This window comes from Orycteropus afer, unplaced genomic scaffold (genome assembly GCF_000298275.1).
Source record: "Orycteropus afer afer isolate SDZICR_OR568_19922 unplaced genomic scaffold, OryAfe1.0 scaffold00374, whole genome shotgun sequence".
In the NCBI taxonomy this organism is placed as follows: Eukaryota; Metazoa; Chordata; class Mammalia; order Tubulidentata; family Orycteropodidae; genus Orycteropus; species Orycteropus afer.
The window spans coordinates 104,847-120,579 of NW_006921961.1; the positions used below are offsets into that span (position 1 = coordinate 104,847).

General features: G+C 36.8%; 1 protein-coding gene across 1 annotated transcript in view; it reads left to right on the forward strand.

The window, feature by feature from the left end:
- The window catches only part of GTF3C3 (general transcription factor IIIC subunit 3), a 40,460-nt gene that overhangs the window by 4,236 nt on the left and 20,491 nt on the right, over positions 1-15,733 (forward strand). The window contains exons 3-9 of the mRNA XM_007953144.2: positions 2,457-2,644; positions 4,015-4,138; positions 9,856-10,047; positions 10,538-10,703; positions 12,390-12,537; positions 12,988-13,060; positions 15,564-15,667. Of these exons, the coding sequence (XP_007951335.1) occupies positions 2,457-2,644; positions 4,015-4,138; positions 9,856-10,047; positions 10,538-10,703; positions 12,390-12,537; positions 12,988-13,060; positions 15,564-15,667 (995 nt within the window). The remainder of the gene's footprint in view (positions 1-2,456; positions 2,645-4,014; positions 4,139-9,855; positions 10,048-10,537; positions 10,704-12,389; positions 12,538-12,987; positions 13,061-15,563; positions 15,668-15,733) is intronic.

Genomic DNA, 15,733 nt, shown 5'->3' on the forward strand with positions numbered 1-15,733 from the left:
CTGTTATTTTGTCCCTGAAAGAATAACGATACTGTTTTAATACTAATGTTGTTACTAGGTGCTATCCAGTTGGCTTTGACTCAGTGACCCCATATAACAGAACAGAACTACTCCATAGGGTTTTCTATGCTGTAATCTTTATTGAAACTGATCACTAAGTCTTTCGTGGAGCTACTGGGTGGATTGTAACTGCCGACCTTTTGGTTAGCAGCCAAGCGCTTAACTGTTGCACCACCAATGTTCCTTTAGTAGTAATAGTAGCATTTATTGAGGAGTGTTTGTATGCTGGGCATTATTCTAAATATAAATGTATGTGTATATATATGTGTCTGTGTATTTATCTATATATACATATACATATGAAAGAATTTTCTATACATATTTATACACATATGAAAGAATTGGTGAAGAACAAGGCACCAGGAATTGATGGAATACCCACTGAGATGTTTCAGCAAACAGATGCCCCACTGGAGGTACTCACTCAGTTATTCCAAGAGATTTGGAAGACAGCTTCCAGGTCAACTGACTGGAAGAGATCCAGATTTGTACCCATTCCAAAGAAAGGTGATCCCACAAAATGTGGAAATTATCGAACAATATCATTAATACTGCACACAAGTAAAATCTTACTGAAGATAGTTCAAAAACAGTTGCAGCAGTTTATTGACAGAGAACTTCCAGAAGTACAAGCTGGTTTCAGAAAAGGATGTGGAATGAGGGATATCATGGCTGGTGTCAGATGGATCTTGGCTCAAAGCAAAGAATACCAGAAAGATGTTTACTTCTGCTTTATTGACTGTGCAAAAGCATTTGATTGTATGGATCATAACAAATTGTGGATAACATTGATAAGAATGGGAATTCCAGAACACTTAATTGTACTCATAAGGAACCTGTGCATAGACTAGGAGGCTGTCATTCAAACAGAACAAGGGAATACTGCATGGTTTAAAATCAAGAAGGGAGTGCATTAGGGTTGTATCCTTTCACCATACTTATTCAATCTGTATGCTGAACAAATAATCCTAGAAGCTGGAGTATATGAAGAAGAACATGGCATTAGGATTGGAGGAAGAATGAGTAACAACCTGCAATATGCTGACGATACAACTTTGCTTGCTGAAAGTGAGGATGACTTGAAGTACTTACTGATGAAGATTGAAGAATACAGTCTGCAGTATAGATTACATCTCAATATAAAGAAAACAAAAATCCTTACAACTGGACCTATAAGAAGCATCATGCTAAATGGAGAAAAGATTGAAATTGTCAAAGACTTCACATTGCTTGGTTCTCCAGTTGACGCCAGTGGAAGCAGCAGTCAAGATATCAGACGACGTATAGCACTGGGCAAATCGGCTACAAAGGACCTCTTTTGAGCGCTGAAGAGCAAAGATGTTCTTGAGGACTAAGGTGCTCCTGACACAAGTGATGGTATTTTCGATTGCCTCATATGCATGTGAGAGCTGGACAATGAATAAAGAAGACCAAAGAAGAGTTGATGCTTTCAAGCTGTGGTGTTGGCGAAGAATGCTGAAAGTACTGTGGACTGCTAAAATAACTAACAGGTCTGTCCTGGAGGAAGTACAGCCAGAATCTTGGAGGCGAGAATGACCAGACTTTGTCTCACATGCTTTGGTCATGTTGTCAGAAGGGACCATTCCCTAGAGAAGGATGTCCTGCTTGGTAAGGTGGAGGGTTGACGAAAGAGGGAAAAGCCCTCAACGAGATGGATTGACATGGTGGCAGCAGCAACGGGCTCAAGTATAGCTGGCTCAGGACTGGGTGGTATTTCGTTCTGCTGTGCATAGGGTCGCTATGAGTCGGAGATGTCTCAATGGCACCTAACAACAACAACAACACACAATTTATTTAGAGCAACCCATAAGGGAGGTAGTATCATTAAACTTATTTTAAAAATGAGGAAACCAAGGTACAGAGAGCTTCAGTAATTTGCCCAAGGCTATGCAGTTAGCAGTAGATGGAGATGAAGTTTGATCCCAGGCACCCTGGCTCTAGAGCTCTCATGCTGAGAGCTCTAGACTATGCTTTACCATCTAGTTCTGTGCCATCAGGTTTATTTCATTCTTGTGTCGATTCCTTATAGTTGTTTTATCTTTTATCTCTGCTTTTAACCGTTAGTATGTGTCTTCCGATTTTCTCTTTAATTTTGCTTATAAATCTGGATGAGGTATAATAAAAAAAAGAAAAGTCAGCCTTTTCTATAGAGTGAAATACATGGCTTTGTAATAGCTTTCTTCTTTGTGTATTGGGGGTATTTTTTATTTTTAAATTTGGTGTTGCTGTGGTAGAAATTTATACTCCAGATAAGTGGGAAAATTGAGTGAGTGTGGGAAAATTGAGTGATTTTAAGTACTGTTTTTATCTTTTGACTATTATGTTTTAGAGGTTTTTTTTTTTTCCCCCTCCAACGTCATTGTCTTTTTCCTCAGGAGAAACATCAGATGGAGTCAGTAAATCAGTTCACAAGGTCTTTGCTTCCATGCTTGGAGAGAATGAAGATGATGAGGAAGATGAGGATGAAGAGGAAGAAGAAGAAGAAACATCTGAACAACCCACTGCAGGAGATGTGTTTGTGTTGGAGATGGTTCTCAATCGTGAAACAAAGAAAATGATGAAAGTAAATTGTTATTTATTTTGATTATTATACACATAATATAAAAAATTGACATGATATTATAAAAACAAGTTTTTAAAGTATACATAACCTGGGAAAAAATTCAAACTATAGCAAGGAAATAGCATGAAATAATCACTGTGACTGGTTTCTTGTGTTTCCTTTTAGACATTTTTTCTTTTTCTCATGAAAGTTTACAGAGCAAATTCACTTTCCACACAGCAGCTCACATATACTTTGTCTCATGACATTGACTACAATTTCCCACAATGCAACAGCTCCCCTCCCACTTCCTCCCCATAGCTACCTCTTCCCTGTGTCCTTCCCTCCATGCATCCTACCCCCTTAGTTGTCTCCCTTTGCATACACAGCCCTTCTGTTCTCCCATGATTGATCTCCAAGGAGTGTATCTACTGAGTATAAATGTTCACCTCATATGCCTATCTTTTGTTTGGCTGGAAGCCACAGGAGTGGGTTCAATTCCAGACCTGAAGGGCTTGGGGCTATAGTCTCATTGGTTCCTTCAGGCTCTTATCAGACCAGCAAACCTGGTCCCTTTGTTTTTGTAAATGATTTTGAGTTTTGTTCCACATTGTTCTCCCACTCTATCCAGGAGCTTCTACATAGAACTCCCTCTGAGTGGTTGACAGTGGTTGCTGGGCACCATCTAGTTCTTGTGGTCTCATAGTCACATAGGCTGAGGATTGCATGGTATACCAGTCGCTTGGACTAAATGCTTCCATGAATCTTTGGTTTTCTGCATTCTTTGCTTCCTTTTAGAGATGTTTTTTTTTAATGTAAAATTCCATTTATTGCAGGTGTGAAAATACATTTTAGTTGTGCTATTGAAAAGGCCCATACTATAACATAATATTTTTTAAATTACATTCATTCTGAGTGGACAAACTTGAAGGAAGGATTTTTAGCAGATTATATTATAGTAACTCTTCTAGCAATACACTTCTGTGTTTGTTTGCTACTATTCTAATTGGTAATATAGCATAGTTATTTGTAACCATGTTAGTTTTTGCTTTCTTTATACATTTTACTATGCATTGAACTTTTTACTGTAGGAAACCTTTTTTATTGTTATTTTTTTTAAGATTTTCTAAGCTGCTCCTCTTTGATGTCTATCAGAATAATTTCTCTTCTTTTCTGCAGTTGATTTTATACTTTTTCCTGCAATATAGACTTAAATATCAATGAGTCTATTAGATTTGCAACCATTTAGTCTTCAGTTTTGAGTTCAGGTGATTTAAAAGTACTCAAGGAAAATTTCAGTTCTATTGTCTTTTGTATTTGTTAACATGGTTGGAACTAATATCTAAGAGTTCATTATATTTTAATGTAAACTTCATTCTTCCTCCATGTAGGAGAAGAGGCCTCGGAGTAAACTTCCCAGAGCTCTGAGAGGTCTCATGGGTGAAGCCAACATTCGTTTTGCTAGAGGAGAACGTGAAGAAGCTATATTGATGTGTATGGAAATCATAAGACAAGGTATGTTCTATGGAGACTTTATTGATGATAGTACTTGAATAGTTTGATTTTTAAAACAAAATGGAAGAGTACTTCACTGTACCTTTTAGAAAATATTTTCAGAAGCTTGAAATAGTTATGATGTTTCTTATTTGCCAGTATATACTTGAAAGCATCATTACCAAAGAAATGAAAATCACTTATTGAACTCTTACAGGCTCTTTTTTTATTTTTGTTTGTTTTGTTTTTGATCTGTTTAATTTTAAGGGTTAAACTTTTGTAGTCTTTGTCATATATGGGAAACATATTAAAATCACTTGAAGAGCATTCTTTTTTCTTCCATTTTCCAGATCAGGCACCAAAAAAAACCCCAAACTCACCACCATCGAGTTGGATCTGACTCATCGTAACCCCTCCCTAGGTTTCCGAGGCGGTTTCACATCAGAAGTAGATTGCCCAACCTTCCTTCCAGGAAGTGGCTGGGGCACTGTGCCACCAGAGCTCCCTCCAGATCAGGCAGTGCTGCATTATGTTAATCTGCCAGACCATGGTATTCTTTTGGCAAAAGACCCAATTTAAACTTGTCATCTTACCTCTCCGTTAAGCTACAAACCAGGGGCCTGTTGAAGAATAGCTTTAGAGTATCTCTGAAACAGTTGATTAATCACTTATATTTATTATTTACTTTCCTGAGGTTTTACCCTGCATAGTGACTTAGATAGACACAGTATGGTTTGTTTTAATTTATCTCTTCAATATTTTGGTATTTATTTTCATTTAGTCTAAACCAAAAAAACCATACTCATTGCTGTCAAGTCAATTATTTACAGCGACCCCTCCTTGGGTTTCCAAGGCGGTATCACTGCAGAAGTAGATTGCCCAGTCTTCCTTCTGAGGAATGGCTGGTGTGTTTGAACCACCAACCATCTGGTTAGCAGTCAAATGCTTTAGGCACTATGCCACCAAAGCTCCCTCATTTAGAGTACGGTTCTTTTAGGGTTTTTTTTCTGTTTGTGTTAAGGCCACTGCTTTTTCTTTTTAGCTCAGCAGAAATAAAATTTATCACGCATGAAGACTAGAGTATTGGAAATGGAACAACTGGAATGCAAAGAGAATGCTGACCCGTTGTGAAAAATGTAACTAATGTCATGGAACAATTTGTGTAGAAATTGTTAAATAAGAAATTACTTGCTGTGTATACTTTCACTGAGAATAGTAACATTTTTTTTTTTTAAAAAAAGGAAATAACCAGACTTTTCCCTTCCATATCAGTTATTCCTTTATTTGTATTCATATATTTTTTTTAACAATTATCTTTGATTTTAATCCCTACTAATCTTGAACTTCATTTCAGAAACATTATTTCAGACATGACCTTAACCATTTACTTAAATATCCTGGGTTTATGTGCAGCATGAGTATTGTATGTCAGTCAGTTCATTGTGTCCTGCTAGGTGTGGGAGCTGGAGCCTGAAGATTCAATTAAACTGATGTAGCTAATGCTAACTGGAATGAACTTTCTGAGTTACTGAGCCATGCTCAGCCTTGCTGAAGGTAGGATTTTTATGAGGAGGATTTTATGGAAAAATAATACTTTCTTTAGAGAAAATAATGCTTTAAAAATGCTATAAATTTATGAAAGTAAAATAAAGAAATTATAGGCTAGTGGCTGTCCTAAATTCCATTAAGTAGTTTGTATAGTTCTGTTAGACTGTCTTAAAGAGTTTAGCTATTAAGGGGTCTTTGGTTTGAACCATGGGATTACATTAGTCTAAGCCTCTTTTGATGACCTTATTACCACCAAGAAAGAAAAGCCAGGAGAAAGAAAATCTTTTAGACCCAGGTCCCTGTGCTGAGAAGCTCCTAGACCCAGGAGAAGATCATTGCCAGGCACATAGAGATCTCCAAGGAATGCCAGACCCACAGATTTTGAAAAGAGGCAGGGACCTTCCTCCAGAGCCTACAGGGAGAGAATTTGAATTTCTAGCCTCCTAAACTGTGAGAACACATCTGACAGTTTGTTGGATTATAGTGGCTTGCATGTTACAGTGATGCTAGAAAACATGCCACTGGTATTTCGAATACCAGCAGGGTCTCTGATGGTGGACAGGTTTCTGCAGAGCTTCCAGACTGAGACAGACTAGAAATAAAGACCTTGTGATTTACTTCTAAAAAAATTGGCCGGTGAAAACTTTATAAATAGCAGCAGAACACTGTCTGATACAGTGCTGGAAAATGAAACCTCATGTTGGAAGACACTCAAAATACAACTGGGGAAGAGCTGCCACCTATAGCAGAGTCAGCTGTAACAACATGGATGGAGTCAAGCTTTTGAGACCATTTTTTGCTGATAAGACACAATTCAAAATGAGAAGAAACGGCTATAAACATCCATTAATAATCAGAACGTTGAACGTATGAAGCATGAACCTAGGAAAATTATAAGGCAAAAATGAAATGGAATGCATACAGATTGATACCCTCTGCATTAGTGAGCTGAAATGAATTGCTGATGGCCATTTTGAATCAGACAGTTATATGTTCTGTGATGGGAATGACAAATGGAAGAGGAATGAAGTCACATTCATTGTGAAAAAAGAACATTTCAAGACCTATCCTGAAGTGCAGTGCTGTCAGTGATATGATGATACCAATATACCTATAAGGAAGACCATTTAATATAACTATTACTCAAATTTGTGCATCAACCAGTAATGACGAAGATGATGAAATTGAACATTTTTACCAACTTCTGCAGTCTGAAATTGATCAGACATGTAATGAAGATACATTAATTATTACTGGTTATTGGAATGTGAAAGTTGGAAACAAAGGTGATAGAAATGACACTGGAGATCACATGACAGAATTTTTCAAGACCCAACAACTTACTGATCACAAATATCTGTTTCTAATAACATGAATGGTTATTAGAACCTTGCCAAATGGAATATACAGGAATCAAATCGACCCCATCTGTGGAAAGTGACGATGGAGAAACTCAGTATATCAGTCAAAATAAGGCCAGAGGTCTACTGAGGAACAGACCATTCATTGCTTATATGCAAGTTTAAGTTGAAGCTGAAGAAAATTAAAACAAGTCTGTAAGAGCCAAAGTGTATCCCACCTGAATTTAAAGACTAACTCAAAAGATTTGACACTTTGAATGCTAATGATCAAAGACCAGATGAGTTGTGGTATGGCATCAAGGACATCATACATGAAGAAAGCAGAAGGTCATAAAAAGAAAGGAAAGGAGGAAAACACCAGCATGGATGTCAGATGATTCTGAAACTTGAACATTCACTAAAATGAATGAAAGAAATTAAGAAAAAGAGCTGAACAGAACATTTAAAAGGGCAGCTAGAGAAGACAAAGTATTATAATGAAATATGCAAAGGCCTGGAATTAGAAAACCAAAAGAGAAGAATGTACTCAGCATTTCTGAAGCTGAAAAAACCAAAGAAAAAAATTCAAACCTCAAGTTGTAATATTGAAGGATTCTATGGGAAAAATATTGAATGATGCACATAGCGTCAAGGGAAGATGGAATATAGAGAGTAGCTGTACCTAAAAGAATTTGTTCAACCATTTCAGGAGGTAGCGTATGTGATCCAGAACTGAAGGTACTGAAGGAGGACATCCAAGCTGCATGGAACCAAGAATTGACAGAATACCCACTGAAATGTTTAAATAAAGGGATGCAGTGTTGGTAAGCACTCACTTGTCTATGCCAAGAAATTTGGAAGACAGCTACCTGGCCAACCAATTGGAAGAGATCCATTTTTCCACTCATTCCAGAAAAGGGTGATCCAACAGAACGTAGAAATTACCAAACGATATCATTAATACCACATGAAGGTAAAGTTTTGGTGGAGATAATTCAAAAATGGGTGCAGCAGCACATTGACAGGGAACTTTCAAAAATTCAAGCTGGATTTAGAAGAGTATGTGTCAGAAGCATCTTGGCTGAAAGAGAATACCAGAGAGATGTTTAACTGTGTTTTATTTATTTATTTATTTATTTATTAGTCTTTTCTTTCATTCTTTTTTTTTTTTTTAACTACCTTTTTTTTTTTTTAATTTTATTTTGATTTGGGTGAAGATTTACAGAGTAAATTTACTTTTCATACAGCAGTTCACATATACTTTGTCTCATGTCATTGACCAAAATTTACAATGCAACAGCTCCCCTCCCACTTCCTCCCCATAGTTACCTCCTCCCAGTGTCCGTCCCTTCATACTCTTCTGCGCCCTGAGCTGTCTCCCTATGCATAAGCAGCCCTTCCTTCTCCCATGATTGTTCTCTCCAGGGTGTGTGTCTGTTGTTGTTGTTGTTATGTGCCGTCGAGTCGCCCCGACTCATAGCGACCCCTCCTTGGGTTTTCGAGGCAGTATCACTACGGAAGTAGGATTGCCCAACCTTCCTTCCGAGGAGTGGTGTGTCTACTTGAGGTAAATGTTTAACTCACTTGCCTGTTCTTTGTTTAACTGTGTTTTATTGAATGTGCAAAAATATTTTGACTGTGTGAATAACAAATAATGGGTAGCCTTGCAATGAATGGGAAGTTAAGAACACTTTATTGTGCTGATGCAGACCAGAGATAGTCTTTCAAACAGAGCATGGGGATACTGCATGGCTTAAAATCAGGAGAGGTGTACATCAGGGTTGTATCCTTTCATCATACTTAAATTAGTCTGTATGCTGCTGAGCAGATATTCCAAAAAGCTGGACTGACTTTATGAAGAAGAACATTGCATTGTGATCATTAACAACCTTGGTTACTGAAAACACAGAGGACTTGAAACATTTATACTGAAGAAGATCAGAGACTACAGCCTCCACCTCAGTATAAAACAAATCCTCACAACTGGACCAACAAGCAACATCATGATAAATGGAGAAAATACTGAAGTTTTCAAGGATTTCATTTCATTTGAATCCACAGTCAACATCCATGAAAGTAGCAGTCAGGAAATTAAATGATGTATTGCTTTGGGCAGGTCTACTGTAAAAGACCTCTTTAAAGTGTTAAAAAGTAAAGATGTCACTTTGAGGTCTAAAGTATGCCTGAACCAAGTCATGGTATTTTCATTAGCCTCATATGCATGTGAAAGGTAGACAGTGAATAAGGAAGAATGAAGAAGAATTGATGCCTCTGAATTACGGTGTTGGGAAGAAGTACGGCCAAACTTCTCCTTAGAAGGAAAGATGGCGTCTTTGTCTCATGTACTTTGGATGTTTTATCTGGAGGGACCAGTCCCTGGAGAGAGAACATCATGCTTGATAAAGTAGAGAGTGAACAGAAGAGAGGAAGACCCTCAGCAGGGTGGGTTGACACAGTGGCTGCAATGGTAGGCTCAAACATGGCAGTGATTGTGAAAATGATGCAGGGCCAGGCAGTGTTTCACTCTGTTACACATCAGGTCGCTATGAGTCAGAACCAACCTGATGGCAACACTAACAACAGTTGCTTACTGAAAACACAGAGGACTTGAAACATTACAATTAATTACAACCAATACAATTAATTTGTTTTTAATTAATTTTTAATTTTAATTAATTTTTGTTGAGAATATACACAAAACATTCCCCAATTCAGTAATTTCTACATATACAATTAAGTGACATTGATTACATTCTTCATGTTATGCAACCGTTCTCACTCTCCCATTCTGAATTGTTTCTCTCCCATTAACATAAACCCTGGAATTTGCTTTTTTTTAATTCATTATAGCTCCTCTGGCTTATGAGCCATTCTCTACTCTTGCCATGATATATGAGGACCAAGGTGACATGGAGAAATCATTGCAGTTTGAATTGATTGCTGCACATTTAAATCCCAGTGACACAGAAGAATGGGTGAGACTGGCAGAAATGTCTCTGGAACAAGACAATATTAAACAGGCTATTTTTTGTTATTCGAAAGGTAATTAATTTTTTTCTCATTTTGTTTGAGAACGTTATATAATAGGCTGTTTCATAATTGTACTTGCTGTTCTGGGTTGTGATGGTAAGTGGAATATATTTATACTTTATAGTCTTACGCTAAAAGTATTATGGGCTGTTCTGTTTTCATGTTTATCAGCAACTTTATTATATTCTGAGCTAATCTAGCATAGAAGTTGATAATTGAACAGTACCTTTAATTTTTTGCCACTAAGATCAATGTTGATTGTAAATTGTAACATCAGACAAGAGTCCAAATGAAGAACATTAATATAGAGATTCAGGTTCTATTTGGTCTTGGGTCAGACTTAGTCAAGAGTTCCTGTGAAGGCAGATTTATTTTAGGCTACTGCCCTTGTTCCACTAAAGAATTAAAGTATTAAAATTTCTGAAAAGATGCTCAGTCATCCACAGGTACCATGCACCTTGTTTTGTGTTAAATCCTAATTTAGAATCTTTTTTTTTTTCAGCCCTTAAGTATGAACCTACTAATGTTCGTTATCTGTGGGAAAGATCAAGCCTTTATGAGCAGATGGGAGATCATAAAATGGCAATGGATGGTTACAGACGTATTTTAAACTATTTATCTCCATCTGATGGAGAACGTTTTATGCAGTTGGCTAGAGATATGGCAAAGTAAGTTTGGAGTGAAATGTATATACATGTTCTTATTAATCATCTTATTTTAGAAATCAAAGCATATGTTTGAAGTAGAATATACAATTTCATTGAAGTTCAAGGAAGTTAGGAAATCATGTTTTTACCTTCTGTATTTTATATTGTGCCTAAATATAGAGGTGGTTTTTCAATACTTTTATGTTCCCAAGTCTGTTTTCAAGATTGCTTAGAAAATTGTTTCTATAAGAATATGTAAGAATGGGTTGTAGTGGTAAGAGAATTGTTTAAGTTGGGAATAACACAGTATAGTCATATTTGGATGGGAACATTGCAAAATTGAGGGACACATTAAAGGTTTATGAGAGGATGATGATAGCTTGAATGGTGTCTTCGTATAGGTTAGCAGGAATGGGATCTAGTTGGGGTTGGCTTTATGTATTCATCCCTGATAGAGGAGGAAGGCAAAGGATATAGCTGCAGTTATAGGTCTGTATCTATGGGTAGATATAGTACAAATGTGTGGGAGGAGAAAATGTGAAATAGTTCTCTAGGACCTTGGTATCCCACAGACTGGCAGCATTTGTATCACCTAGGAGCTCGTCAGAAATACTGAATGTCTTCTCAGCCTCAGCTTTATTGAATCAGAATATGTCTTTTTATAAGATTTCCAGTTGACTGTATGCACATTCAAATTTGAGAAGCACTGGATTAGGTAACTGTGGTAAGATTGCCACTTAGTACCAGGGGTTCATTTGAGGCTGCCAAAACCAAACTCATTGCCATCCAGTTGATTTTGACTCATAGCAACCACTTCTTGGGTTTCCAAGGTGGTATCTCTATGGAAGTAGATTGCCCAGTCTTCCTTCCGAGGAGTAGCTGGTAGGTTTGAACCACCAGCCTTCTGGTTAGCAGTCAGATGTCTTAGGCACTATGCTACCAGAGCTCCTTCATTTGAGGCTGTTGTTGTTGTTGTTGTTTGCCGTCGAGTCGGCCCTGACTCATAGCGACCCCTCCTTAGGTTTCCGAGGCAGTATCACTACGGAAGTAGGATTGCCCAACCTTCCTTCCGAGGAGTGGCTGGTGGGTTTGAACCGCCTGCCTTCTGGTTAGCAGTCAAGTGCCTTAGCCACTATGCTACCAGAGCTCCCTCATTTGAGGCTAGTAGTCATTAATTTAGAGTGAGACCAGTCAGTGTGTTTGGATTGTTTGGGTTTTCTCTAGCTATGTTCAACTTGGCAGGTGGTGGAAAAGTATAGGCATAGTAGGATTTAACCAGGGTTGAGTTTTTATCACATGATTTTGATAAAGGGAGAGAAGGGCAAGAAAATTACAGAGTTGTGCAATATAATATAATGTTAGACCATGAGGAAAGAGGAAATTGAGGGCCTGACAGGGGTAGGGGTCACTGAAAAAAAAGTGGTGGGGACATGCTTTGTAGATCCTGTAAACAAGAGTTGTTGGTTTTGGATTACAGAGGGAATGAGCTAGAATGACAGGAGGTAGCTTTTGGAGAGTGAGATGCTTGATACTATGATCTTACTGTACTGACATTGCACATTTTTCTCTGGATCAGCTCTGATTATGATTTTAAAGAAGAAAGATTTTTCTCTGAAAATCCCAGTTAACAGAGGGCCTAAGCACAAAAATAAGTTTTGTAATCTGAATTAAATAAGTACTCATCAATTTGCCACTTACATTTTTTAGGAGTTACTATGAAGCCAATGATGTTACTTCAGCTATTAACATTATTGAAGAAGCTTTCTCAAAACACCAGGGCCTAGTCTCCATGGAAGATGTTAACATAGCAGCTGAACTATTCATTTCTAACAAGCAGTATGACCGAGCTTTGGAGGTAGGAACGTTTATAAGTTTGTTAGGTTTTGAATGCGTTTCTATGTTTTAGAAATTCTTACAGATTGACAGACCCTCATTTTAGTATATACATTAAATTTACAAAAGAGTTTGTGTGAAAACAATAGATTTCTGTATTCCATATGAAATATAGAATGTAGTTATATATGATAAAAAAGTGTTGTTATCACAAGTGCCAGTTATGTCTACCGCCTAAGTGCTATCATTCGACTCTTAAACTGTTGGGAAAAGTACATTGGTTTGATACTGGAGAATGTCTTTAGTTAACTTTAGTAAATATGATATAAAAATGTTAATGTACCACAGTAATTCTGTAATTAAACAATATTTACTGTTGTAAGAATTATTTGATTTAACTGTATAAATCTTTGCACTGGGCAAAGGTTTCTTATTACAAAAGTGCTGTATTACTTCCTTTTTTCCCTTTCAGATAATTACTGATTTTTCTGGAATCGTGTTGGAAAAAAGAACTATGGAAGAAGGCACCCTGGAAGAAAATAAAGGTTGTAGTCTCCTCTGCATAGGAAAACATAAATACTCCTCTCTTATTCATAATATGATAGTTTGAATTCATAATATTCACGTAATAAATTTTCCCAAGCAGCATTTTTTCCTCAGAGAGATATCTTTTTCTTATATTGACTCACAAGTAATTTTTTTTAAATGTTTGAGTCTCTCTTATTTCTCAGTATATCCATTTGAACATTTGACCCAAGACCTTTCTTAGTGTTATGTGGAAAAAGAATGAATTACTGAACAGCTAATTAAAAATCTTTAGATTGAAACAGTTTGCTTTTTAAAAAGGCTTACAGTGCTCTGATTTTAAAAACTACTTTTTAAACTTAAGCATTCACATAAAAAGTAGAAACTAACATGACTCCCCTATATTGTTTGAAAACTCTAAATGTGTCATTAGAGATCTTCTTAGAAAGTCATGCCTGAATGCTGGCTTTCAGGGTCTCTTTCAGCTCTTTCTCTATCCCAGCTCTTTTCTAGACACTACTCCGTTAACCTGTTCTGTAAAAATACTAACGTGCAGGAGCCTACCTGAAGTGACAATAAAGCTGATCTTATGGACAGAGTAGACTTCCCCTGTGCTTATGAGAGAATTCTTCAGTATCTTCCACCCCTATTCATGAGCCTTGTGATGGTGGTTGTAGGTGGTTGGTACTGAGGACTGTGTTTAAAAATAACTCCCTCCCTGGCCTATCATGATACCTAAATATTCGTCATTATATAATTCATTTACATAAATCAACTTGTGGTAATTCATAGAGAGCAAGCACTAAGGTGAGAGAGACGAAAATGATAAATGTTGGAGCAGAAAGTTGTTGAAGAAAGAAAAGCCTAATTGTAGAAAACTATAAAGTACTATGATAATTGTGTGGAGAATACACAGTATGACATTTCTTGACCTTGAGGAAATAGAGAGGGGAAGAAGGGTTCTAATGAAATGTGTACAGTTTCATTATGATAAGAGTCATGTAATAAGACTCATGTTAGGGGGAAATAGAAGTGGACAGTATACTTCAGAGGAAGTTCATAGACCTCAGACAAACATCCACGCATTCAAGACTGAGGGCACTGCCTGATGTGGGCAGGCTCAGTTAGGGTGCTTTGGTTGGGGGACCTGAGTGTTTGGGTGGTATAAATTGAGTGGAGTGAGGAGTAGTATGAAAGCGTGGATTAGGGCATCTGAAGGACTCTACTGATTTTGTTACTTTTCTTGGACCTGGACTAAGCTAACAATTAAGGTACTACTTTAAAGCCATAATTTCTATTTAAGATACATCTTCTAGAAAATTATTGCTGCCCTTTGTTTTGAAAAATACTAAAAGAAACAGTTCTGTTCCTTTTTAATGATAAGTGTAATCAATTATTTTCTCTATATTTTACTATATTTTGTTGATTCTACTTTTTTTCCCTTTTTCATACATTATAACCTTTCTCTCTAAAAGTTAAAATACATAGATACATTTTATTGAATATTATTTCTAGAAAAAGATCAATGACAGACTTTGGGAATATTGAGCCCATATATAATAGAGGTAGGATCCTGTTTTAGGGCTTATTAAAGCTAGTGCATTGTGTTTAATCCTAATTCAGATGTGTGACCATAGCTACTGTCTGCAGAAGAAATACGCTGTGGCTGTAGCCTTGAGTCAGGTAGACGCGATCGCTGCCCTTAGGGAGCATTATGATCTGGGATAAATAATTAACGCGGTAGGGCTCTCACTGAGCAGATTAAATATCAAAGCTAGGTTTCTGATACCACTTATTCTGTAGTTCTGTGATTAAAAACAGTCTCTTAATTAAACTTATCCAAAACTACCTATGAGTTGTTAATTTTAGGCATTACTCTAATTTATATGACGTGTTCTATAAAACAGATGAAATTATTTCATTTTCAATAAAATTTTAAATTTTATTCCACCATTTAAGATACATCTCTGATGTCCCTCTATGCTTCAGGTTTCTCTGAAATGGAATCATGTAAATTAATTTGTAGTTTATTAGACTCTGCAGAATATACTTTAAATGTGGTTTAAAACTAATTTTCCAGGGCTTTAAAAATTGTTTTATTTTAATGGAGTTTTAGGAAACAAGGCAATAGCATATCCCTTTCCTAGCCTCTTTGTAATGAAGATTAAAAAGAGGTTTCAGAATTCGAGAATCAAAAAGAGAGGATTCATAGAATCTCATTTATCATTTTTATCCTTCTAGTTCTATAGTTTTGATGGAAGGTATGGGACTTTATGTAGGTTTTCGATAAGTAGATGAGATGTTAGGAAAAGAATAGGAAGGTAATTCCTACCAAAAGACAGGATGAAGGAGATGGATGTAAGAACCTAATGATAGAATTGACTTAACTGGGAAGGACCATGGAATCATTTGCTTTGAATGAAGTTAATGAGATCTTTCTTACATAGAAGATTCAATTTGCTTCATGTGCCCTTCATTCTGAGCTTGCAGATGGGAACTGCTTTTTGTCTGTCTGTTCTACAGCTGGTGAGAGTGTTTCCTGCACTATACCTGAGGGAGTGCCAATAGATATCACAGTGAAATTGATGGTCTGCCTTGTACATCTCAACATCCTGGAACCACTTAATGTAAGTAATGTTAAGATCTGCACTTAGAGTACTTCAGATCAGGAAATGTAACTTGACCCTAGATGT